This window comes from Macaca nemestrina, chromosome 5, assembly GCF_043159975.1.
Source record: "Macaca nemestrina isolate mMacNem1 chromosome 5, mMacNem.hap1, whole genome shotgun sequence".
In the NCBI taxonomy this organism is placed as follows: domain Eukaryota; kingdom Metazoa; phylum Chordata; class Mammalia; order Primates; family Cercopithecidae; genus Macaca; species Macaca nemestrina.
Window position 1 is genome coordinate 43,239,128 of NC_092129.1, and position 26,763 is coordinate 43,265,890.

The 26,763-nt window shown below is 39.4% G+C and overlaps 1 protein-coding gene across 9 annotated transcripts in view; it reads right to left on the reverse strand.

Annotated features, from left to right (window-relative positions):
- LOC105465711 (NHS like 1) overlaps positions 1–26,763 on the reverse strand; it is a 273,877-nt gene that overhangs the window by 62,161 nt on the left and 184,953 nt on the right. For 8 of the 9 annotated variants that reach the window (XM_011714282.3, XM_011714290.3, XM_071096518.1 and 5 more), the window contains exon 2: positions 12,435–12,587. In XM_011714282.3, the coding sequence (XP_011712584.1) occupies positions 12,435–12,587 (153 nt within the window). Of the gene's footprint in view, positions 1–12,434; positions 12,588–15,442; positions 18,218–26,763 lie in introns of those variants that run through there. The other variant, XM_011714284.2, reaches the window with a different exon arrangement.

A 26,763-nucleotide genomic window follows, 5' to 3' on the forward strand; every position in this document is an offset into this window, starting at 1 on the left:
CACCCAGGTAGATTTTATCCTCGGCCACATTTTCCGCCTTCATCAACCCAAGGCATATGACCTGACCTCCCATTAAATGGGCCTCTTCTCCCATCCACAACTCACATATTTGAGTAATAGGTGGATGAGAGGAGAGTAGGTGGAACAGAATGAATAAGGAAGATGATGTCTGGTGCACCATCGTGGTTATCTATCCAAGGAAATTTTGCCTCAGTAGAATTTCAGGGAAACTGACCAATCTAGGATTAAAAAGTTCACCGCATCATGGACAACTCCCCAAAGCTTTCTAGTCAGACAGAACAGATGCCACAGGAAAGCTGCATTTTCAGAAAAACCTTGCAGGCAAGTTTAGGCGGGGAGTAAGATGGAAGAGACAAAATGCCACCTTTGAAATGGACAGGTTTCTTTGCCAAGGGAGGGGGAAAAAAAAGGAATGATAAGCAGACTGCCTAAAAATTATTTTATAATAGCACAATTCCAAATGACTTCTCATTTCAATTTATATTGTATATTTAGCAAAATAAAATGAACCGGTTGGGACGAACCACAGAGGGAAAATACACTATTAATTGTGGTCATCAGCTCAACAGTCTAACTGGAAATGAATTTGTTAACAATGCATTAACACATTTTAGAAAGACTGGTTTTCCCCCATGTCTTGGGATCAATATCTCTGTCACTGACATTAAACACCATAGACAATCTCATTTTATGTAGAAGGGTTAAAAATAAAAGGCCATTTTGATTAATATTCTTGCTCTGTGATTAATTCCTATTAGAGTGAAATTAAAACCTCCAAAAACAAAACAAAACAAACAAACAACAACAACAAAAAAAACCCTTAGGAGTTAAACATTAAAACTTGAGCCCCTGGATAAACTGTTTGTTAGCTTTGTTTTTCATTGCACGCCATGGCAAGAATTACTATTAAGATGTCATTTGCCATTGCAGAAAATCAGCTTTTAACATTTCTTCTTGTCACGTGCCCAAATTAATTTAGGAAGCCTTGAAGAACTAAATCTGATTTAAATTAAGGTGAAAGCTTTCTGATGCCATGATTAATGCGAGTGTGCTGAGAGTCTGCAAGTCCTAGCTGAGCACCACCAGAGAGAGCCGCCAAATTGAAGGCGATCTCATTTCACTTTAGAATTATAAAGCCATATCATTGGCAGCAGAGGAGCATCACCAAGGTTACTCAAGATCAAATAGCCTGCAAAGATTCTAAGCCAACACCAGAGACTTCGGTTGTACCGTGAATAACAAATCTTATCCACAGTACCTTCAATGTAGCGTTTTTATGCTGCCCTGAGTGAAATATAGAAGCCACTCAAGTTACTTACTTTATCGGGAGTTAAAATAGAATTGCTGAAACAGCAGACTGGCTGCAGACACAAAAACAAAACAAAAAGCCTTTGTTTAAACAATCCGTAGTGCTTTGTTAAGACCTGGATCATTTAAATGACTGTCTTTGCCATTCTATCTTTTCTGTGTTGCTTACCGTTTAAAAAAACAACAACAACAACAAAAAAACAAAAAAAAAACGGTGTGGGGGTGGGGGCAACACGTCTCTTTAACTATCTGAAAAAGCAATGATTGTTCATTTTTCCTTTGCTCTTGTATCCGACTTCCCTCTCCCAAGTTAAGGACACCGAGGAAAGCACTTCTTTCAGGGTTACTGTACCCAGAGTAGTACTTAGTATTACAGACAATTCCATGCCACCAAATCCAAGAGAAGTTAAATAGTCCCTTTTTGTATATAAATCCCGTTCTGTTAATCCCATATTTTTGTCTGCTCTTTTCTTTTTTCTCAATAGGGCATTTAATCCATGGTTTCATCCAGCTGGGCAACTTTCCCTCAGGACAAAAATTCCAATAGAGCCTAATGAAATACCACACATATTTTTTTAAGCCTTTAATAACATCATTTGTCTTTGAAAAGTCAACCTAATTAAATTCACAAGACCTGAGTGAGAGAGCACCAAATAAAGTCATCCTTTTCACCAAGAACTAACAATATGGTGGGGGGCCATATTGCAAGCAAGGCTCCCACACCATGTAATGAGCAGCCTCCATCTCTGGCTCCATCTCATAACATACTTCCCCAATTCCCTCTAGGAGACAGAGGCTGCAACCTCCGCCCCTCCGCTTTGCCCTGAGTTGACTGCCTCCTCCCTGCCTCTTCAGGGAACATCCTCCCATTCTCTTTCCATATCTGCAATCCTTTCCCCTCCTGTTGACTCCTTTTGTCTACGGCCCTGTTTGCATAAGCTCTAGTTTTTAAAACATGTTATAATATCAGCTGTACCCTGCCATCACCTCAAAATACTATCCCTTCCCTCTCTGCTCTGCTGGCATCATTCACTCACCTTCATTTCTTTAAAAAAAATTACTTTTATTGGTTTTCTGCTTATAAAAATCATTCTCCGGCCGGGCGCGGTGGCTCAAGCCTGTAATCCCAGCACTTTGGGAGGCCGAGACGGGCGGATCACGAGGTCAGGAGATCAAGACCATCCTGGCTAACACGGCGAAACCCCGTCTCTACTAAAAATACAAAAAAAAACTAGCCGGGCGAGGTGGCGTTGAGTGCCTGTAGTCCCAGCTACTCGGGAGGCTGAGGCAGGAGAATGGCGTGAACCCGGGAGGCGGAGCTTGCAGTGAGCCGAGATGGTGCCACTGCACTCCAGCCCGGGCGACAGAGCGAGACTCCGTCTCAAAAAAAAAAAAAAAAAAAATCATTCTCATCTCAGGAAATTTGGCTTCTTAATCTAAAGACTTCCTTGAAACTGCCCTTTCAGAGGTCACCAATCGCCACCTAACAACCAATTCAACAGCCTCTTCTTACAATGCCTCTCTCCCCACCTGTGAGCACCACGATGACTGCCTCATCCTGACTGACTTTCTTCTTCCCGGCTGACTTTCTTCTTCCCCGCTTGTGCTCTTTTGCAGACTTCTCCCTCCCAGTGCCCTAAAGGAAAGCTTCCAAGCCTCAACCCTCCCTCCTCCTCACCACTGGCCCTCACCATCCCCAATCTCATCATTCCACATTCTCACCACTTGTTCCCCGGCTTTGACTCTGACCCCTCTCCTGAGTTTTAGGTGACTTTTCCAAACATTTTCAGGCCCTCTACAAACAACAGTATTTGCAGTCCCAGTCACTGGACTGTGCACTGGGGACACACAAGTGAAAAGACAAAGCCCTGTTCCCACGGATGTTACTGTCAAGTGGGGAGATAAACGTGCAAACACAATTACATAGTGTATCATAAGCAGTGGAATGGTGGAGTGTAAGCTTCCATGAGAAGGTAGAAAAAGGCTTCCTGGGGCTGCCCAGGGGAATCCAGGAGAGGTTGTGGGGGACTCTAGCACCCAAGGATGACTCTCAAAGGGGAAACAGGAGTTGGCCAGGTGTGAGAGGTTGTGGTTCAGAAGGGAAAAGGTATGGCTTGGGACATGCAGTGGGTAGAAAGAAGAACAAGACAAGCTAGCATTCCAACTGAAGGACTTTATCATTACACGTGAAGGCACAAAGTAAAATCCCTGGATGGGGGAGTAGAGATGTCTGGGGAGCAAAAGTGATTCCGCAGATGAGATGAGACAAACAGGCTTGAGTTCAGGAAGGTTTCCAGATGCTAAGAGCTTAAGTTATATTCTGTTAATAATGGGGAGCCGGTAAAGAATTTTTAACTAGGACAGGCTGACCAAGTTTGTTTTAAAGATAACACCCAGAGGTGAGGCTTAATAATACCACCGCTATGAACCTTGTACACAAGCTAGTCATACATACATCTTATCTCTGGCTAGCTTTCAGCCTCTGGAGGAAAGCACTAACGTCATTCATCTTTGATTGCACTATAACATCCAGCCCAGTGCCTCACTTGCAGTATGCACTTAGACAATATTTCCGTCCACACAGACTTAAGATGACACATTCCAGTTTGTCAGGACTTAGGCTCAGCCGACAGTAATATCTTTGTGTCAGTTACCTTCACACATATTACCCTCAAACAGTTAAGTGCTGAGAAGCCAATCAGAATTTTAGAGCTTAGCAGGGAACATAGAGATCATAAATTGTTTTTCAGAGGAGGAAGCCAAGTACAAAGATGGGATACGACTCCCAACATCCTGCAGCTTGCCGCTGACAACACTGCAACCAGAATTCTGGTCTCCCATCTCATCTTCTGGAATTGTTAATGACAAGACGTCAGTGATACTGCGGTTTTCCGAAATAAGAGACAATTATACTTCCTTCCCCTGTTCAGTGACTTTTTCAGAATAATATAGCACTCCTCCTGCCCCCCAATTCGATACCAATATTTGTTTCAACTAGAAAATGATTTAAAACTGTATAAATGAATATAAGTAATGAAAAATTTCTTGCTTGAATCTTACGTGGCTGGGCATGATGGCTCACTTCTGTAATCCCAGCACTTTGGGAGGCTGAGGCAGGCAGATCACCTAAGGTCAGGAGTTAGTGACCAGCCTAGCCAACATGGCAAAATCCCATCTCTACTAAAAATACAAAAATTAGCTGGGCATGGTGGTGCACACCTGTAGTCCCAGCTACTTGGGAGGCTGAGGCACAAGAATCACTTGAACCCAGGAGGTGGAGGTTGCAGTGAGCCAAGATTACACCACTGCACTCCAGCCCGGGCAACAGAGCAAGACTCTGTCTAAAAAAAATAAATAAATAAATTAATTAATTAAAATACCTTAGCCAGAGACATCTGACCTTTGCCTTTTGTACATCAATTTTACTAAAGTATTCTTTGGGAAGTAGCAAACTAGGCAAATTGTAAACTCAGCTGCAAGTGCTAAACCACTAGTGTATTTATTAATTTCAAATGTTTATCTTTCCTTCCCTTGTAACCTGTGCCTATTTTTTTAAGTCTATTGAGTTACTAATGACCAATTATAACCCTAAAAATAAGCACCAAACGCCATTAAGATGAAAGAATGGTTATAGATATTAATCAAACATGTCATGTGATGCTCCCTTTATTTCTCTTAGACTTATTTGAATTTTAGTGAAATTGGGGGTGAGTGAGGAGACTTCAGGATCAACCATGAAGTCACCACCTTTAGGCAACAAAGAGCCAATTTGCATTTCTAAATTAACTGGCTAAAGAAACCAAGTCCATCTTTGGCCATGATTTTCCCAGGGTGAGCTTTGTCCCTGTGAACTTCCATAAAGTGGAGGGCAGCTGAAAGGGCATCAAAGGGACAGGTCGCTTCAGTGCTCTTGAGGTCTGAGATCAGAATAGGCCAGCATGTGTGAGCACCAGGAACCCTTAACTTCTCTGGGTCTTGCTTTGCTTATCTACAAAATGGAAAGGGGGACTGACCAGAGGACTGGGAGGCTCCTTCCAGCTCCAGCATTCCAGGGGTCTTTCAGAGGTTGATGGTGAGTGGGCAAAGGCATCTTGCTCATGCGGATGAAATGAACCTGAGTATTAAGCGTCTGTCACTGTCATCAGAAGTGTTCCTTGTTCTGTTCCTTTATCCTTCCTCCCCACAGTACATTCTCTGGAGCACAACAGGTAGGAGAGAAAGCCCCAACTAAATCATAAGGCCATTTGAGATTTATAAAATTGTATCTGTGTTCCATTCCACTTCAATTAAAATGTACCCCTCCCTCCACAGACACCTGTAACTTCCACATTGAGGGGCAGGTACATTGAGATATGAATACTTCACATGAATATGTTCATTTCATTCCCATGTAAACAGATATTATGGTCTTTATAGATGAGAAAACAAGATCAAAATGTTCAAGAAACAAATAATATTAAACTCAAATAACCTATGCCTAGTATGTAACAGAGTCAGGACTGGAATTTAGATGTGACTCAAGTACTTCACATGACACCTGGACTTCTCCTGTTAGAAAGCAGGAACATGGCTGGGTGTGGAGGCTCACGCCTGTAATGCCAGCACTTTGGGAGGCTGAGGCAGGAGGACGGCTTGAGCCCAGGAGTGTAAAAGCAGACTAGGCAACATGGCAAAACCCCATCTCTACAAAAAATATAAAAACTAGCTGGGCACGGTGGTGTATGTCTGTAGTCCCAGCTACTCAGGGGGCTGAAGTGGGAGGATGGATTGGGTCTGGGAAGTCAAGGCTGCAGTGAGCCATGATCATACCACTGCACTCCAGCCTGGGCAACAGAGCAAGACCCTGTCTCAAAAAAAAAAAAAAGAAAAAAAGAAAAAAAGAAAAAAGAAAGGCAAGCAAGCAGGAATAGGAAGCTTCTGAAGTTTAGGTCACATTTTGACCTAAGTAATGGTTATATAGGTGTTCACTCTATTTCTTAAGCCGTACACGTTTTTATGTACCTCTCTGTGTTATATGTCATATTTTTTTAAAAGTTACAGAAAAAAAAGATGAAGAATTCAATGTGGTTAGCACCAGGTGGGCAAAGCAGATGTCCATCTTGGGCCTGTCTGAGGTAGTGAGCAGATGCATCATGCCGTCAGGGGGAGCTCTCAATCAACGTCCACAGGCCGTTCCTGCAAAGGCACCTCCTAGACAGTCCTCGGAAAGCGCCACAGGACCTTCAAGTGGAGAACCGATAGCGAAAGACAAGGGGTATCTGCGATATCTCAGGGACGCATGTGCTCTAGGCAGATAAATAAGACAGACAAGCAACCTCATCAAATCCAGAGGAGGCCCACAATCTCTCCCAAGACAAACATACTTGTCTACGCCAAAAGGGAGCAAGGAGGCTTCATGACAACTAAGGGTGGATGCAGACCCTCAAAGTCTGCTGTCGGTAACTGTAGAGAAATCTGGCTGGAACAACTTGGAAATCTAGTTCGTAATTTTAGGAAAGGTAAATCATTCTTTTTTTTTTTTTTGAGACAGAGTCTCACTTTGTCACCAGGCTGGAGTGCAGTGGCACGATCTTGGCCCACTGCAGCCTCTGCCTCCCAGGTTCAAGCGATTTTCCTGCCTCAGCGTCCTGAGTAGGCTGGGACTACAGGCATGTGCCACCACACCTGGCTAATTTTTGTATTTTTAGTAGAGATGGGTTTCACCGTGTTGGCCAGGATGGTCTCGATCTCCTGACCTCGTGATCCTCCTGCCGTGGCCTCCCAAAGTGCTGTGATTACAGGCATGAGCCACTGCGCCCGGCCAGTAAATAATTCTTTAATGTTAAACAGGTCGATGTGTGCACAATTGTTTTTAATCACTTGGTGTAAGTAGTTATTTTTTCACATTGTGTCATAAATTCTCAACTCCTATCCTTTCAGGGATAATAAATATAGCCCTCTGACTTTGAATGACATAGGCCAGATTCAACACTCCTCCTTGTGCTCACACTTTTAATTCTAGAGCCATAGAGCATGCTGACCTGCTAAAATGCATTTCTTCAGGGAAGAGCTGTGACTAGAGAACATTTCTGATGCCAACAACAGCTGCTCTGTGAACTAATTCAGGCAGGAGCATACACAGAGACAGTAACTAAAGTGCCTGTTAAACACACTGTGAGAAATTATGTTTATCTCCCTCCCAAGTTGGGCTTTTGGGGGATGGAGCCTTAAAAGTGACATGTCTTTATTTCAGCTTTTAATATGCTCAGAGTTGTCAAATGAGGTCTACAGGTGACAAAAAAGCAAAATCTGAAGGTCTCATTCAGCTTACTCCTATCTCTTGATTTCTTTTCTACTTAGTTGTAGCCCTTTCCATAAAGCTAAAAACTATGCAGATAAATGTTTAGCTAGCTTTAGGTTACTTATCATCACAGCTATCTCCAATGAAGTTCATGAAGGATTCAAACAATGCTGGATGTAAAAAAGGTAGACTTCTTCTGGAAACTCAGTAAGAAGCTGAGTGAATTCTTCACAGATAATGGGATCCATCTTCAAAAATTTATTTTTTGTTGCTAGTCAGGTGTCTATTGAACCAAATATTAAAATGCCATTTTTAAATCTGGGTAAATGTTGAGTATCTCTTATCCGAAATGCTTAGGACCAGAAATGTTTCAGAGTTTGGATTTTTTCTGATTTTTGAATATTTGCATTATAACTACTGATTGAGAATCCCTAATCCCAAAACCCAAAATGCTCATATGAGTACTTCCTTTGAGCATCATGTCAGTGCTCAAAAAGTTTTGGATTTGGGAGCATTTCAGATTTCTAATTTTCAGATTAGGGATGTTCAACCTGTACATGTTTGTATCTTCATTAGCAGTGAACCATTACCTAAATCTCTAGTAACAAAACAAATCAACAAACAAAACCAAGACATTTAATCTAAGCCTGTGACCATCACATTTTATCAAAGTCTCCAGAGACTCTCCAACTGTAAATATAAAAGGTATCTGCTATATTCAGATCAGAGTAGAGCGAAACTATACATGGACAAGAGCCTGCTTCACATGCCATTTTACACATCTTGAAAGACTATCTCCTCTCTCAATTGAGGATGGGAGCAGGAGGGAGTGGGGGAGTCAGGGGACCTCCCAGGGCTTTTCTTTCTTCTCTGACTGAGCCCTCTCTCCCTGTGTGCACAATGTACCTCAGGCACACCTCCATCACACTACTGTCTGTTTACTACTGTAAGACAGTAAGCTTGCAGCAGCAAACCTCAAGCTCTGCTACAAGCTGCTGCCAAGACAGCAGGCCTGGCTCTTTAAAGTTGAGGACCCAGGAACTTTCATCCGTTCATTTAAACAGTCCTGGCATAGAACCGAACAGATGCTCAATATTGATTAACTTATGTCTATTATCCGCTTTTATGTACTAAGTCAAACTCAGTTTTTTCACCAAACATTTTCCAGTAATTCTGTGGCTTCTTCAGTTACTCTGTTAACTACTAAGGACTTATGCATTATTTTAAAAAGTATATGTTTACATTTCATTATTCATTTATTGATACTCGCCGTGTCATTTCCCTTCACACTTTATGGTTTCCAAGAGTAGACTAGCTCCCCATAAAAACTGACAGACTAATTCATACAATAAGCATTTAATGGCGATGAAAAAGCAATAACCTGTTTAATATTAAAGAATGGCATTCTTTTCTTAAAATTATGGACACAGTAAGAATAGAAGAAGAAACAAAATCGATTACTCATTGTGAATAATTAGCTACCTTTCTATATTTTTAAGTAGAGAATGCTGAGGTTGAATGAACTTAGACTGATAATTTATATAACATCAAATCTTAATAGTGCCACATATTCAGGGACTGATTTTTTAATCTTCACTGAAATGAGGTAATTAATACCTTGTGCTCATGTTGTGTTTATTTCAGGTTGCTAAGATGATACAGGGGAAGAGGTCCATGAAGTTCTGTACATGTGGTTAAAAGTAAATAACTGAGAACAAAAGAACTCAGATAATCTTTCTCATTTCATCCTTCCCAACCACTGTTCATAAGTCTATAATTTATCTAAAATCTCTTACGAAGTTTTAAAATCCAGACTTTAAAGGTTGCGCTCCAGGAATTTTCCAAAGTTATTAATTTTATTAATAGTAAATCCCTTTGATGAACCATTTTAGAGCATTAAAGCAATTATGAAGGCATTTATCTTTTCAAAATCAAATTCAAGTTTAGGCAAAACCAGTGGGGATATATGATATTTCATATAGATGTACTGCATATTCAAAAAGAAAAGCAGAAATGCCTATAAACAGATGTTTAGTTTTTCAAGGGGAGAGAAGTGAAGTCCTGATCTGGAACTTGAAAATACATGAAATAGGGAGTGAAGCAGAGTTTCCTGGAGAGTGATCAAAAACAGTTGAGCCTGAATATTCAAACTCACACATACCTTCACGAAAGTGTTTTCTACAAGCCAGACCATGTAGTGCTCTGTTGCTTAGGAGCTGGGCAGAGAAATACTAACCAGGCACTGCCTCAGGGATTTGTCCTGGGAACGGTGCCATTTAACATTCTCATTAGTTATTTGGTGGAGGAAGGTGAGCTATAAGTAGAGAAGTTCCTGGTCACAATTTACTAAAGATAAATCACCAGAAACTAAAGGGATCTAGAAAAAACTCTGGTTGGATTTAGGTACATTAAGGGACCAATATTATGACAGCAACAAAGCTCAAAGCACAACTCCAAGGCCATTTACAAACGAACCAAACAAATGCCATTCTTCTCGTTTAAGATTGAAGTCACTAAAGATAGAGGTTACTCAGGCTAAATAAAAAGGAAAACCAACAATGCCCTCATTTCTAAATAGTCCAATAGCAAAGCTATGAGATACAAGATACTGGAAGATACATTAGATAATCTAAGCATTACAAAAGATGAAAGGAACAAAAAATAGAGCCATGATCTGAAATGTCTGCACAGTTCTGTTCAGAACACCAAATCTTTGGTGAACCTATGGATAGCTATTCTTTCTCTCTCCAAGCAGAAATTATCTTTTCTCTTTAATTCCCATACAGTAATTTTTGGTTTGTCTCCTCAGTATTTTCCACATTGTGATTTGCACAAGAGATGCAGGCATAAATTCTTTGAGAGCTAGGACCCTGCCTTTGTACTCTGCAATTCTGCCAGAATAACAGATTCCCAATAAATAAATCATTGTTAAAGGCAGTATAGTGTAGCAGTTAAGAATATGAGCTCCACAGCCTCAGATTGTCCAAGTTTAAATCCTGGTCCTACTGCTAATTAACTTGGAGATCTTGGGCAAGTTTCTAATCGTTGTGCTTCTGTTTTTCCATCTGGGCATAGTAACAGTAAGCAGTAGGATCACTGGGAAAATTAAATGAGGTAATACATTTAGTGGACCTAGAACAGTACCTGGCATTATAGGTAAGTGTTTAATAAATGTTATCAGTCATTGTAGTGGTGGTACATTAAAGAATGAACCACTTCATAAGTGACTGGTAGACAAGATAAAATTATTTATCTAGATTTTCCTTGAATCAATGACAGAATTTCTCCCAAAGTCAAGTCTTCCACAATAGGATAAAATACAGAGCCCCAGTAAAACTAAATTTCAGATAAATAACAAATGCTTCTTTGGTATACTAATGTCCCAAATACTGCATGGTAGGAGAAGTCTGGTGGGAGCAGCATCTAGTAGAATAAGAAGTTTGGTTTGTTGTACTAAGAAAGACTCTCTGAATTTTACAAGTCACTCCTTCCTCTTTGAAGAACTACTTTCCTTCTTTGTCACCTTTAGGCTGCCCTCCTTGCCACACATTTACTTTTTAACTTCAACAATAAATTGGGCCAGGTGTAGTGGCTCAAGCCTGTAATCCTAGCATGTTGGGAGGCTGAGGTGGATCACACGAGGTCAGGAGTTTGAGACCAGCCTGGGCAATGTGGTGAAACCCCATCTCTACTAAAAATACAAAAATTAGCCAGGTGCAGTGATGCACTCTTGTAATCCCAGCTACTCAGCAGGCTGAGGCAGGAGAATTGCTTGAACCTGGGAGGTGGAGGTTACAGTGAGCCAAGATCACGCCACTGCACTCCAGCCTGGGTGACAGAGTGAGACTCCATCTCAATAAGAAAAACAAACCACAATAAATTCAAGTAAAAATGAGAATTTTAAACTAGATATAGGAAAACATTCTTCCTATATTTTCTACTTGACCAAGTATACCTTGCTCATCTGCTGGCAGAACCTAGGCTCAGAGAGCCCAGTTGGGTGCTACACAGTTCTGATAAATCAAACCATTTAGCACATCTTCAAAGTCTATATATAGGTCCTTCTTCCAGCCGGCTTGAACTAAACAGAACAAACAAATGTGTTCAAAAAAACAAATTGGTTTGAACACTTACAATGGTTTTAAAAAGACAGTGGCAAAACTGCCCATGTCAGCAGTGGTTTATTTGGATCAAATTAACACTGGTGGTTTAAACATGCTAAAGTGTTTCTGAGAAGGTGTGGGCTCCTGGAAATAGATTTGCATATCTGCAAATAGGCAAGTTTCTGCAGAGACCAGAACATCTTAGGCATGTGTATTATCCCATTTTCACAGTGCTGAAAAAGATACACCCAAGACTGGATAATTTATAAAGAAAAAGAGGTTTAGTGGACTCACAGTTCCACATGGCTGGGGAGGCCGCACAATCATGGCAGAAGGTGAAAGGCATGTCTTATATGGTGGCAAACAAGAGAATTGACAACCAAGCAAAAGGGGTGTCCCCTTATAAAACCATCAGATTTCATGAGACTTATTCACTACCACGAGAACAGTATGGGGGAAACTGCCCCCATGATTCAATTATCTCCCACTGGGTCTCTCCTACAACACATGAGAATTATGGGAGCTACAATTCAAGATGAGATTTGGGTGGGGACACAGCCAAACCATATCAGCATGTATTAGGTTGTATTTATGACATCATATAAAGACACAGCCTACTATACATTCAATAAAAGTAGATCTGGTTTTATAGATAGATATCAAGTTTATACTCTCAGGACCCAATAACCAAGAAAATAAGCTCACAGATGATGCCATCTTACCCCTCAATACTGATTTGAGATTGAGCTTGGCTTGGCGGTGCAGGTCCTCAACGCAGGGGGGTCTTGTGGTGGGAAGGAACACATTCTCCTGCTGGTGCCATGGGGCACTGTAGTGGACTGTCCATCGGCTCTCCTCATCTAGGTTGGAAACCGCTATAGAAAAAACGATAGAATACATTCATGTGTCAACTTAGGCTTCATTAGCTACAAATTCATTACATCATGATGTGTTTCCATGCCTAACACATCCACGGGTAAGGGCCGGCAAGGGAGCAATGGAGCAAATTCCAAATTAGATTTAATCTTAGATTCCAGCGGTCTTACCCACAGTGTTTTATTTATAAAGGAAAAGCTGAAAGTGTCCACCCTCCAAACAATGTCTTCATAGAATCATTTGCTCAGTTAACTGCCTCCCAGCATTTCAGGTCCTCCCTTTACTTCAATGTTTGAAAACAATGGACAGAATTGATAGAGACTTCCAATTCCTACTTAACCCCCTCCCACACACACAACAAATATCAGTTACTCAACTGTATAATGCCATTGCAACAGTAAATGTTAGACTGTCCTGACAGAAATGAATTTCCTACCAGGAGGTTTATAAGAAATATTCCCTCTCTACAGCATTATTTACAGAGCATCACTGTTATAAACTCAATTACATTTTTAAAAAATTAAGCGTAAACATTCAATTTACATGTAAATGACATAGCTAATAGATGTGGAGATCCATTTGTATTACAAAATTCCCTCTGCATTTCCTGCTTTCACGAAATGCTTTTATATTAAAAATTTTTTAAATTACAATGCAATTGACTCTTCCCAACTCAATCCAATTCAACTAAATTTTCCCAGCACAGGAGAGACCGAGACATTAGAGGATAAAATAACAGATAAAATCCTGAGACTAAGATAAATCTCTATAATAATTTTTCTTTAAATCCCGGAGGCTTGAGACGTCTCTAGTTCATTTTTCCTGACAACACAAGCTAAGTTGGGGCATCAGTGGAGCCCAAAATGAGGCCGACAGCACCAAAACAAATTCATCAACAATGTTTTAATACTTTCTATATGTCTGCCATGTAACCCAGGCATAAGAGAGACTGGAAAGGTATTGGAGAAAGTCCTTGTGCTGAGGCATTTGCTTGAGGTAGCAAGTGTAACCCTTGTAAAGCCAGCAGATACTTGAATTGTGAGTGAGGAGCAAGTCTTCCTGACTCTGATCTATGCTATAGAGTTCACACTGGGTATCCATGTCCCCAGCATAACATGTACCCCGAAACTAGACCATAAAATGAATTCTCAAATAACGTGAGAACACATGCATAAACTATTAAATCCATTTGAGGATATCTAAAATTAACTAAACACACTCTATAGCACAGTTATTAGGGCTACTTTAAAGATCAAATGAACCAATATACATAAAGTACTTAGCTCATGAAATAACTCAGGTAAAACACGGTTGTGGCAGGAACAGTAAAAATTATTCTAATGAGGCCCCAAACTTCCAACCATCATTGTCTCTTGTAAACCTGGGCCACAGGTTAGCGCTCATCTCACATACCATCTTTTCTACAGCTACTAAATTTTACAATCTTATGAATCTGAACAGGATAACTCATTTTCAAAAGGATCCCACCTTCTCCATAAGTTGCTAAATGAGAAAGTAAACACTGAGAATTAGGTATCAGGTTAAAAACAGAAATGTCCAGTGTGTTTTCTGCTTAGTGTTTGACAAAAGCAGTATGTGCATTCAGCACCTAGTATTTCACATAAACTCTTGTTGAGCAAATGTTTTGCACGGTGCATACAACTATCAATCTTAATACACAAAATCCACAAAGACCTGACTTAACCCTCATTTGTGTTTCAGAATAATCTAGCACTGGGCCAAACTCACCATATGTCCCCCCAAGTGTAGCCAGAGTTCATCAGTGTTTTATGCTCATGTCCATTTATTTTAAAGATTGAGTTACCATACTTCAGAGTAGAAACTATGGAAAATGAAAACTTTTCCTATTTGCCAATTACAAATCAAATCCAAGTAATGGCATTCTTGTCTGCACCATCAGTCGCACCATCAGCCCCACTGCACAGCTACCAACTGGCTCCTATGAGAAAGTCTCTTTCACTGGTGTTCCTCACTCTCGCCAGGGGCACTTTTAATCGGTCCATCCAAAGCAGCCTTCGGCAAGAAGCTGCGGAAAATCAGCACACCGTGCTGCTCTTCGTAGCTTTCTCCAAAGCCCCTTTTATCAATGCCCCTACCCATGTACATTTATCCAGTTTAAATCACTGGTCCAAAAACTAAACTAAACTAAAATAAAACAACAACTATGTAAAAACAAAGCCAGGTAGTTATAAAAATTATCATTTTCAAGAGAATGAAGAAGCAACTAGATTAAAGAAATGTAAGTCAATGGTAAGCACACAATAAAGCCACACCACAAAAGCTCTGTACCTTACAACAATCACTGATCAGTCTAGACGGTTTGTGCTTGCTCGAGCTCTTAAATACACAACAAAGAGTGCCAGGGAGTTTTAGGGGATTATCTCCACCAGAAACATGTCATACATTACACAGAGGCTCCCTTACCTCAGCTGCATATTTAGCCAAAGAATCAAAAAATCATACACTGGATATTAAGGGAAACATAAATTAAGTACAATAACTTTTCCCCCTCTTCAAAGGACTTCTTTTGAAAAGCACAAAAGAAGTAAATTCACTTAAAACCCCAATCATAAATAAATAAGACATGCTAAGATCACATAATACTGTCCTAGAGTTACAAAAGTCTGAGGTATTTAAACAACCTGGTATAGAGTTTAACTCATGCCTACTATGCTGTTTCACACTCTTAATTTAATCACACAAAGGAACGAAGGACCTAAAACACACACATGGACACACACACACACACACACACACACGGGCACACAGGGACATACGCACATACGGAAACATACGCACACAACAGGTAGTAGAGAGAAAAGGAACTACTTACTTTTCTTCTTAAAAAGTTTAATTAAAGACTTAATCTTTGCATTAATGAAGACCACCATTTCCAGGGCACCTACATAGAGCTTAGAAATGTAAATCACATTAAAAGCTCAGCCCATGAGGCAGGTGGCAAGCTTCGTCCTGCTCCAGATTCTAACTTTTCTTCCCCCGGTCTCATATCCTTAGACATCTGCCCAGGCTGATGTAACTTTGAGGTTGAGCTTATTGTCAGGCAGTTACAAACCATTAACAGTCCTTGAACCTGAAAAACTCCTACTGAAACCTAATCTTTAAGGCTGAGAGCAGCCAGTGACATCGTGCGCAGAAAGAAAGGGAAAGCCAATCACGGTTCTTATTTGCATGACAGCCACATCAGGCTTTCTGCCTCAGTGCCCATTCATTCAGTTTTCTCTCCAACAGATCAGAAGCTCCCCCTCTCTGAGCCCACAAAAATAGTACAGATTCTCCTCTATGGAAGTCAAGATGAAACAAATGTGTTCCCCATTTCACTAAGCCACTATGAACATCCAGATCTTTTACAGGAGCTGCCAAGTCTGAGAGCAATTCCAGTTAATTCAGGGTATATGAGATTTGAACTGATTTAGGGGGTAAAAAAGCCAAACTATTGTTTCACAACCACGCCCCAGGCTCTGCCTCCCATACCAAAGGAACTTGTACAAGCAGTAAAACTTTAGAATGGAATCTCCAAGGAGCTGCAAATGATGACTTGGTTGCATTTTTGTGCAAATTAGGATGCCCTGCCTTCTCACCCTTCTTTGCCAGTGATTGAGAATCAGCATTGTGTGTTCCAAAGCGTGATGTTATTTGCATCTAGCTGCCACAACAATCAAGGAAAAAAAAAGAAACCACCAAAAAAACACAACTTTCCCACTACAAACGAGAAATTAGATAAAGTACCCTGATCACTTTAATCTTTATTTTAAATGTAATTGTCACCTAAGCTCCTGGTTTTCAGAATTCCATAATCGCCCTTCCCTCACAGTCGTCTCAAACAAACATTATCTGAGTTACTCTTTAACTTGAATATACCATCCAGAGTGCTGGTTCTTTTGCCCATTTGCAATTAACCACAGAGGACTAGGGAAGCACAAGCAGAGATGGAGAAATCAGAAACAGCGTATAAGAAGGCACTGGAAAAACATATTCCAGGGGTAAAGGGATAGGAGAAAAGAAGAATATAGATCAGGAAATACTATGAAAAGGGAAAAAAGGAAAAGAAGCTTCCTCACATCTCAGCCCCGTTCCACTTCATGGCCAAACACTTTTGAAACAATTTTGACAACCTCTTATTTCATAGCTTTGGGCCAGACTTATAACTCAATGGAAAAATGTAATAATCCACTAATTCAAAACATTTAGTTTATAACAAAGGCTCTTAGTCAAAGAATAAAATTTATGTAAGGGGCTCTGTCTAGGGAAAGCTTTGAAATGATTCCTTCTCGAGTCTTTCTAAGCGCTTTATTTTTTCAACAACAAAACAAAAAACAAATAGAAACATTACCATCTTATCACACATATTATCAGATTTCCAACTTGTGTTCTTTCATTCTATATATAGCTTTATTTTAAAGTAATTAAATTGCCAGATGGCAAATGAGAAACGACTGAGCCTGTAAGTCAGATTATGTGGCTGCCTTAAATTAGCGGGCAAAGTTCCCCTTTGGAAAACAAATTTATCTGCAGAGTGACCTCGCTCTGCTCATTGCATTAGACACAAGGAGAGCTGTGGGCAAAAACACTCATATGCACAATCCACAAGTGTTTGAGGTTAAGTGTCACCATGCAAATGTCCAGTGAAAAGAGAAATTGTTCTCTTGAGAAACGCTGATTATGCTCAATCCTCCATAGCATGTAGCTTTCCATGTGTTCAACAATGGCATCTGAATATAGATTCATTCCTCAGAAAGATAAGTACTGGGCACTGATGCTAGCTACTACTCTTTCATTTAGTTGGGATACGTCATTGGACAAAACAGGTGAGATCCCTGCCCTCATGGAGCTTAAATTATTAGACACTAAACTACAATTTTATGGTATATTAGGAGACGAGCGCAATAGACAAAATAAAAAAGTTGAGCAACATAAAAGGGGGGGTTTGAGGGTGGCCAGGCTGCAGTATCGTAGGAGTCAGGGTGGTCCTCATGAAAAGGTGAGATTTGAGCAAAACCTTGAAGGAGGCAATGGCAAGAAAACCAAACTCTGTATAATGAATCTCACTGGCTCTCATTTTAAAGACAGACAGAGACTCCTCAGGCTGTGAGACACATTTCCATCTCCCTGGACCAGAGAAGTGCTCTTTCCTCTCAGAAAATGAACTGTAGGAAGAATCTTGCATGGAGTAATTTCCTTTCTTACTCAATATTAAATGTGATATAAAGTGGCCGCAGTTGTTCCTCTGTATCCATTCCAGGATGCCCCTTGGATACAAAAATCCTTGGATGCTCCAGTCCCTGATATAATAGTATTTGCATGCAACCTATGCACATCTTCCTATATACTTTAAATCATCTCTACGTTACTTATAGTACCTAATACAATGTAAATGCTATGCAAGTAGTTGTTATACTGTATTGGTTTAAAAATATGTATTTTTTTTTACTGCTGCATTACTTTTATTGTGGTTTTTTCCTCCAAATATTTTTGCTCCATGGTTGCTTGAATCCGTGGAAGTAGAACTCATGGATATGGAGAGCCAACTGTACTTGGTTACACACAAGGAAGTGGTAAACCTAGGGGGAGAATGCAGGCTTCCATCCCGGCATCCTAGGATGTCTCATCCTCTGTGCATTATTCCACACTGCCAAGTAACACCATAAAATCCAGACTTTCAGGAAATAAACCAAATAAACTATCACATTTCTTGTGTTCTATATTAAGTTGTATTTTCAAAGTGCTTATTAATTAGAAAGTTTCCCCAATCAATTGCCAGCTCTTACTTTACATCCTTCATATGAGCATGAGCACAGGGAAACGTTTTCATTATATAATTTGCATGCCTCGATGCTGTGGTTGATGGAAGAGCTGTATTCTTCTGGAAGTGTATTTTTTAATTGTACAATTTATATGTGCAACAGAAAAGATATAAATCCATGGTACTTCCGATGCCAACTTCAGCCATATATGACAGTGGCAAAAAAAAAAAAAAAAAAAAAAAGGTTTTTGTAAAGATAGGGTACTATGTTGCCCAGGCTGTAGTCAAACTCCTGGCCTCAAGCAATCCTCCCACCTTAGCCTCCCAAAGTGTTTGGATTACAGGCAAGGCCCATTGCACAGGGCAAAAAAAGAAAAAGAAATGTTCTAATGAACTAGACATGAAAAAATTGACACCAATGCATAATAGCGAAAAGCAGCCCCCTCTGGAACCATCCTACCCAGGTTACCAGCCACTTACTAGAAGAGTCACCTCTCCATCCCTCGGTTTGCTCATCTGTAAAATGGGATAACAACAGTGTTTATATCACCAGGTCATGATGAGAACTAAGAGTTATTATTGATAAACTCCTTAGAACAGTACCTGGTATGTAAACATATGTAAGTGTATGTTAAATCAATGAATAAAATCTCAAGAGATAGCTTAGCAGCCTTCTGCTTAATAAAGGGCCATGCTTTCATGCAAGGAAATCAGCGTGGCAGACCCCACAGCTGTCTTTCTACTTGTCTCTGACTTAAACTGCCAACTCCTCGAGTAATTGCTATATACCCCCTGCTTCCAATTTATGTCCACATATTAACTTTTCTATTGTCTAAGATTTTATTTCAGTTTTTAAAAAATTCTCAGTGGTCATCGGTGAATTTCTGATTCCTACTAATGGTGTTTTTCTTTCTCCTCACCTTCCTAATGATCTTCTTAATCATACACCTCCAACCACCCAGCTCTTGATCCTCTTCACTGACACTGCAACACACTAGTTCCTCTCCCACATGTGATGGCTCCTTCTCTGAATTCCAACGAACTCTAACCAAGCTTCAAAGATCTAGTCCATAAGCCTTTGTCCTATACTTATTTCCCCTTGAAACTTGAATGATTTTGTTAGTATAGAGCAGAGGTCAGCAAATTATGATCCTTTGGCCAAATCCAGCCATTAAATGATTTTTTTTAAAGTAAGAGAAGAATTTTTCATAACGTGAAAAGTACATGAAATTCAAATTTCAATGTCCAATAATAAAGCAATGGAATGCCACCACACCTATTTGTTCAAAGATTTGTTTAAACATTGCCTAAGGCTGCTCTGGGGTTGTAACAGCAGGGCTGAGCAGCTACAACTAAGACTGTACGGCTCTCAAAACGGAAAATATTTACTATCTGAACCTTTAAGAGAAAAAGACGGCTGGCCTATGGCTTAAGCTACCGCCTTTAAACATCCTGCTCAACCTTCATTTCTATTTTCTTTCATTTGTCTGCCCTCAGTCCCGTTTGCTAACCTCTACTCAGATTTCACATTATCGCAAGTTCAACATATCTAATTTGAGACAATCTGCTTTTTCCCCTAAACTGTTTCTCAGGAACTACTTTTACTTCTATTAGGACTATCTTTTTTTTTTTCTTCCCATGAACCAGACAGGTAAATTTAATCCCCAGTTAAAAAAGAAAAAAACCGAGGCTAGATGTAATGATGGCTCACACCTGTAATCCCAGAGCTTTGGGAGGCTGAGGAAGGAGGACTGCTTGAGGCCAGGTGTTCAGTACCAACCTAGGCAACACAGAGAGACCCTATTCCCAGAAAAATATAAAAATATTAGCCCGGTATGGTGTCATGCCTGTAGTCCTAGCTACTCAGGAAGCTGAGGCAGGAAGACTGTTTAAGCCCAGAAGTTTGAGGTTGCAGTGAGCTATGATCACACCACTGCACTGCAGCCTGGGTGACAGAATGAGACCTTGTCTCTTAAAAGAAAAAGAGAGAACATATTTGCTGCCTTGTGTTAGGTGTCCAGGTTAAAAATTAATCAAACATCACTGACCTTTGGAAGTTCACAGTCGAGAGGAAAAGACACACCCACACAGATAAAAATGATGACATAAAGATTAAGTCCAGTGAGAGAGAGGTGACTGTGAAGTTCCTAGGTAAAGTGATAACACACACCCACCTCATTCAAAGGATCACCCGCCATTAGAGTACAGAGGAGAGACTCTTGGGTAAAGCCCAGTCCTGGGACATGGGGAGATACGCTGACACTTTGGTGAAAGGTCACAGGACAGTCCTGTGGGGAAAGATGGTGGGGAAGATGGAGAGAGGCAGGGCAGGCCCGCAGGGTCTTGCTTGCCACCGTGGGTGAGTGGCAGCTGGTGGGCAAGGGTGTCCCTGATGGAGGATCAGAGGGGAACCTGTAGGGCCAATGGTGCACTTTAACTAGAACCCTGGTGTCAAATGGCAAGTAGGTTTGAATAGGCTTGACCAGAGGCGGAGAGAGAAAATGGTGCCACAATCCACACAAAAGGTGAAGAGGTCAGAATTCACTCTCAGCTCAGAATAACTTTCTTTCTCTAGAAAAACTTGGTTTTATCAGTCTGTGTTTCACCGTCTGTAAAATGCTTCAGGAACCAAATAAACCTAAAGTATAAAGTTCAAAAAATTAAACCTTGTCCATTTAAATAAATGACTCTGTTACCACCCATGCTTTTATCTTTAGTACGATCTTAAAGTACACCCTCATTATTTTTGTGAAGGCCAAAGATTATATGTCTAAACCTAAAAGCCTCTTAAGAGCAGAGCTGTCTACAGCTTCTAGAACTCACAGACACAGCCTTGCCCATCCCCACCCCCACCCCTATTTACACAAACCCACAGGCCCTCCTTAGTGTATCAAATGCAGTCAGCTCACTGAAAGTCTTTATTTGGAATCCAGAAACTTTTTCACAAACACTGTTAAACAATATTGACTAAAAAGGGTCATTTTCAAATATTGTACACAACAATTTATGCAGAAATGAGCTATGTTTATATCATATTACGCACTTTGAATTAGATCAAATTTGAATCTTTGAGCAATTGAAAATGAAATAGGGGCTGGGCATGGTGGCTCATACATGTAATCCCAGCACTTTGGGAGGCCAAGGCAGGTGGATCACGAGGTCAAGAGATCAAGACCATCCTGGCTAACAGGGTGAAACCTCGTCTCTACTAAAAATACAAAAAATTAGCCAGGTGCGGCGGCGCTGCTCAGACGCTGAGGCAGGAGAATCACTTGAACCCGGGAGGTGGAGGTTGCCGTGAGCTGAGATAGCGCCACTGCACCAGCCTGGGTGACAGAGCTAGACTCCATCTCAAAAAAAAAAAAAAGAAAGAAAATGAAATATACAATCAATAAAGATCGTTATTTTCTTCCAAGCTGTAGAGAAGAAAGGGGAAATAAAAATCAGACATAATAGAGTTCTGCTCAGGGCTGTGTATTAAAGGATCGTTTGAAATGCTTCTCAAAGGAATTTAGTTCTTCAAATAGAAAATTTTTCAAAGCAAACTTATCTATAAACGGTGCCTTTACTGATTGTTAATTCATTTTAGGATATTTTTAAAAATCAAGTTTAACATCTAGCATAGAAGACTGTATATGACCAAGGTAATTTAGATGTACTCATCTTTATGCAAGGTTAAAATACTTCAAAAACAATTTTTAAATCTATAGACACACCCATTCATTCTTATGCTTTTCAGACTCATTGAAACATTGGAAAACATCACAGCAGAAAGCACAACCCAAGCCTTCTGGGCCAATAAAATAAAATGTACAGAGTAGTAAGGGATTTTATACATTTCTAAAAATTAACATCATCATCTACTTAATACACATTCATAATGTTTTACCAATAGATAAAGATAACTTAGGCCTATCCTGTTTATTAAGGAACAAAGTCTTCCTATAACGTTAACTCTTGAAGGTAAGAATTATGTTTCATGTTTTTATGAATACTTTCACTTGAGAGCAATTATGTAAAGTCTGTAATTCTTGTCTAGCAAAATAACAATTTTGAATTCAAACAATTATTATTGAATCAGTGAAGCTGCAAAGCAAACTAATAACATAGGCAGGTAAATTAATACAGTCAATGTGTAAATAAAACAGCAACTTTTAAACATAGGGCCGCCAAATAAAATATATGATGTCCAAATAAAGTTGAATTTCAGATAGATAAAAAATAATTTTTAAATATACAATGTCCCAAATATTGAATGGGATATACTTATGCTAAAATATAATTCATTGTTTCTCTGACATTTAACCAAGTGGGCATCTTGTATTTGGTTAATCTGGAAATCCTAAAGTACAATTTAAAAAATTTATCTAAGGTCATAGAATAGTAAGAGTTTGATAGGAGTAGCTGGAAGAAAAATCACTGGTTAGTAATAAAGATTTATTCTTCAAAAGTTGACATTATTAAAGGAATTTTCAAAAATCTATAGTAAAATAAAGTAAAAGTTAATACAATTAAAATTTATAATATTAAAAATAACTTTAAGTATTTGATATGGCAGATTAAAAAAACTACTTAAGATTAATCGAGCCAAATTGAGTGGACTCATAAAGTTCCTGCTGCTGGGCATTTATTTTGACTAGAAACAAACCAAAAGACAAATTGGTCACTTGTGCCTTAAGAATCAATCTCTAATTTTTTTGCATCAGGCATTTTTCTTACAGATTATTACTGTTCATTTCCTAGCAGTCTAAATCTTAGGTATTTGAACCTTCTATCTTTCTTTGTCAGTTTTAACTCCCTGCTGAAGAGCTGCCATGTAAGAGGAATATTAGAGCAGCCACACAGCAGAAGGACCAGCCAGGCACCTAATCTAGCAAACACGAATGGTGGACAACTGATGTTTTATGTCCACTGATGTGATGAAATAGCAAGTATAAACATCACCTATGGTAAATCAAAGTTTTTTCTGACAAGTTAAATTCTATCATGTTACAGAAATAAAAGAGCTAGAAGAAAAAGAAAAAGCAATCAGTCTTAAACTGGGACATTATGCTGATCTGGCCTCTCCAATAACGTATCAAATAATTGACACTACTACCGCTAATAATAATAGAAATGTGCCAGATTATAAGAGATTTAAAGAACATCACAACATGATCCTGGATGTGATGCTAGTTTTGGATAAACTAGCTATAAAGTCTTTTACAGATAAGTGGAAAAACCGGAATAGACTCTGGGTGTGATCTTACTCTTATGCTCTCAATTTTTACAGTTACATAATGAGGTAAACAGACACACACACACATTTAAAAGGTAATGCAGAGATACTGTCCACAGAATGAAAACATGAATCTGATAACAGATACTCATGAAGAGTTATTTTAAGTGTCCCACGAATGTTATTTCACAAAAGCATGTTAAAAATCACCAATATTCTAGAATCTCATGGGTATAATGATCTTTTCTTTCTTCTATTTCTGAATTAATCTTTAATGATGAAACATATGACATACTGAAAAAAAGACAAATGGAAATCTCTCTCTTCATCAATTATGGGGTCGGGGGAGTGGTTGGGGACAGAAAGGGGAACCTTAGGAGATGATAATGTATCAATTCTTTAGAAGAAACTTGATCTGGCATCCACTTTGCCAGTTAATTTTGATGCTAGGAAACACCCTTTACTCTGCATGTGCTGAAGCTAAAGGCTTCTGCTGTGGATCCTAGTTAATAATTTAATCCAATATCATTGCTGCCATCAGCTCGGTCAATTTCAAAACGTCTGCTATCACTGTGACTAGTTTAGTCAAGCCACAGTATTCATGTGACAAATGTTGAACAAATGAAAGGCAAGGCAGACAGAAAACATGCTACGAAAAAAAAGAAACCCAAATCAAAAGTCCAAAACACAAAGGGAGCCCTGCTGACACAGCATTCAAAGTTCAGCCATGCCTGCAGGAATGGAAGGCTGCAAAGTCTCTCTAGCGCATGGCTGGGATTATCCAGAGACTGTCCTGAGACGCTAGAAATGAGGTCGGGCTAGTATGGGACAGCTTTGTGAAAGGGATGGGTGCTGATGTTGGAATTATTGGTGAGTACGGAAATAGCACAGGCAAATCAAAAAAGGGAGATTTCATAGGCCCCTAGAAAGTTAAAGCAGAAGAAAGTCATAAGGAACATTTAAACCAATTTTACAAATAAGTGACCTGCAGTGATCACAGGGCCACCCAGCATCTGTATTGATACCCCATCTTGTGGCCCAGTTTTCAATTCAACGTGCTACTTGCTGCCTTCGGTAAGGGCCAGGGAGGTGAGGGATCCCACTATCCACACTCCTTCTACCCCTATGCCTTTGCACATGCTATTAATCTGCCTGGGATGCTTGATCCTCCACTTATCCACTTGGCATACCTCTATTCATTTTTCAAGTTATAATTCAAATGTTAACCTTTCTTAGGAAGCATTCCTTGACAGACTGTAATTCTTTATTTCAAAAATATGTCACTTTATTTCAAGGATAACATCCCCCAAAGTGAGCTATGTCTTTCTTGCAGAAAGAGAATAATTTCATTAACTGTAACCTCTTATACTTGAACCAATTATTCTTTGTGACATGTTGTACAGCCCTAATCCATCTACCCAAGTAGTACAGATTCATCTAATTCATTCTCAAAGGCTATATTAGGTATATAAAGGCTCATTTCAGGAGAGAAATAATGTATATAAGCAGAGCTACATATTGATGAACTCAACTGTAAAGTTAACTCACTTGGTCTTTCCCAATTCAGTCATTCAAAACACATTTCCTGAATGCCTATAAAGGGTCTAGAACATCTTAGAGAACACTTTTCAATCACTTAGAAATTAAAATTTATTTCCTGTGCTATTTATACTTAACATAATCATACATTTACAATAACAGTAATTCAAACAATGAATCAAAATTCGAAAAAGAAATCGATGCAACCTTTCTTCTAAAATCTTCAGGGAAGAAAATCTCATTGTGGAATGAAAAGCCAAGGTATAATATGATGATCCTAGAGATCTAATTTAAAAGAATTGTGATTAGCTAAGTGCTTTATACTCTGAGCTCCCCTGTATTTTTAAAATTGGATAATATCAAGAACTTGCTTGATTGATGGTGTTGTAAAACCTACAAAGAATCTATGCTTAAAATGAATTTTTTATGTAGAAAAAAAATGAGAGCAAAGGAAGACTTCCTAACAAAGACTACCAGGAGAAACTGACAAAATAAAGTAGAAGGTTGCCACCTACAGGGGACACCATGACACTCAACGACACACTGGTGCATGAAAATGATTCCCCCAGCTGTCATTTACAGAAGATAACATGCTCTCATTCATGGTCACGTCTCAAACGAATATCCTTGTCTTCCTCCCCTAGAGAAAGACATATTCTATGATCCCTGCGCCCTTTTGAGCCTCAATTCGGACAACATTGACATCACACCTTCAAAAAGATTTGTGAATATTCACAAACAACCTAGTGTCTGCAACCCAGCTCACATTAAGGAAGTACCCCTGAGTTATACAAAACATTTCTAAATCAACAAGGGGGAAGCTGTGTTTAACTGAATAACGGGGCTAAGAAAAAAATCTACATCAATTTATAACCAAAAGGTAAAGCCTTACACAACGGAATCCAAAAAGTGTTTTCATTTGGACTGATGAAGATTCTGAAATCATTCTGTCCAAGAATACAAAATACAACCTAAAATGACTGAAGGCAAATCATATTTATCACTGCCTAACTTCTTCCCAATTAATAATCAATAAGTATAAAGATTTAGAGAAAAAGGATAACTAGAGTTAATTATTTAGTAAGCCACGGAACAATCGCTGTGAACTTGTGTTCTGAAGATTAACTGGCTGTTCAGTTTTTCTTTTCTCTGTTTCCTGTGATTTCTAATATTGTTTCACATATGGTTAAGATGAATGCTACAATTAATCGGCTGGTGTGCTCAACTGCTTTTGTTAAGAGGACAGCTGGTTCACATGCAAAATGGTAATGAGACAAATTGGACCATTTTGGTTTGCTGATGAACCAACAGCAAGACCTATAGTTAAGTCTCCAGCTGTACTTGGTTTTCTAGTAATGGTAAAGGTTAATCTACATGAGGATAATATTTTATTTGATTAGTGTTGGATGTTTTCGAAACATTTTTTTCATTGTCCTAAACTACAGAACACACGGCAGCAAAATTCTCCAAACAGCAAAATCACAGGTTCTTATGAAGCATGAGTGCTACAAGGGTTTTGGAATTATGGCGGAGGTGAGGTATAAGAGCAAAGAAGCTCAGGCTGACATAAGATGGTATTTAGAATTCACCTAGTACAGAACTTCCATTAATGTCAGTTAGTCAAAGACTTTTTAAG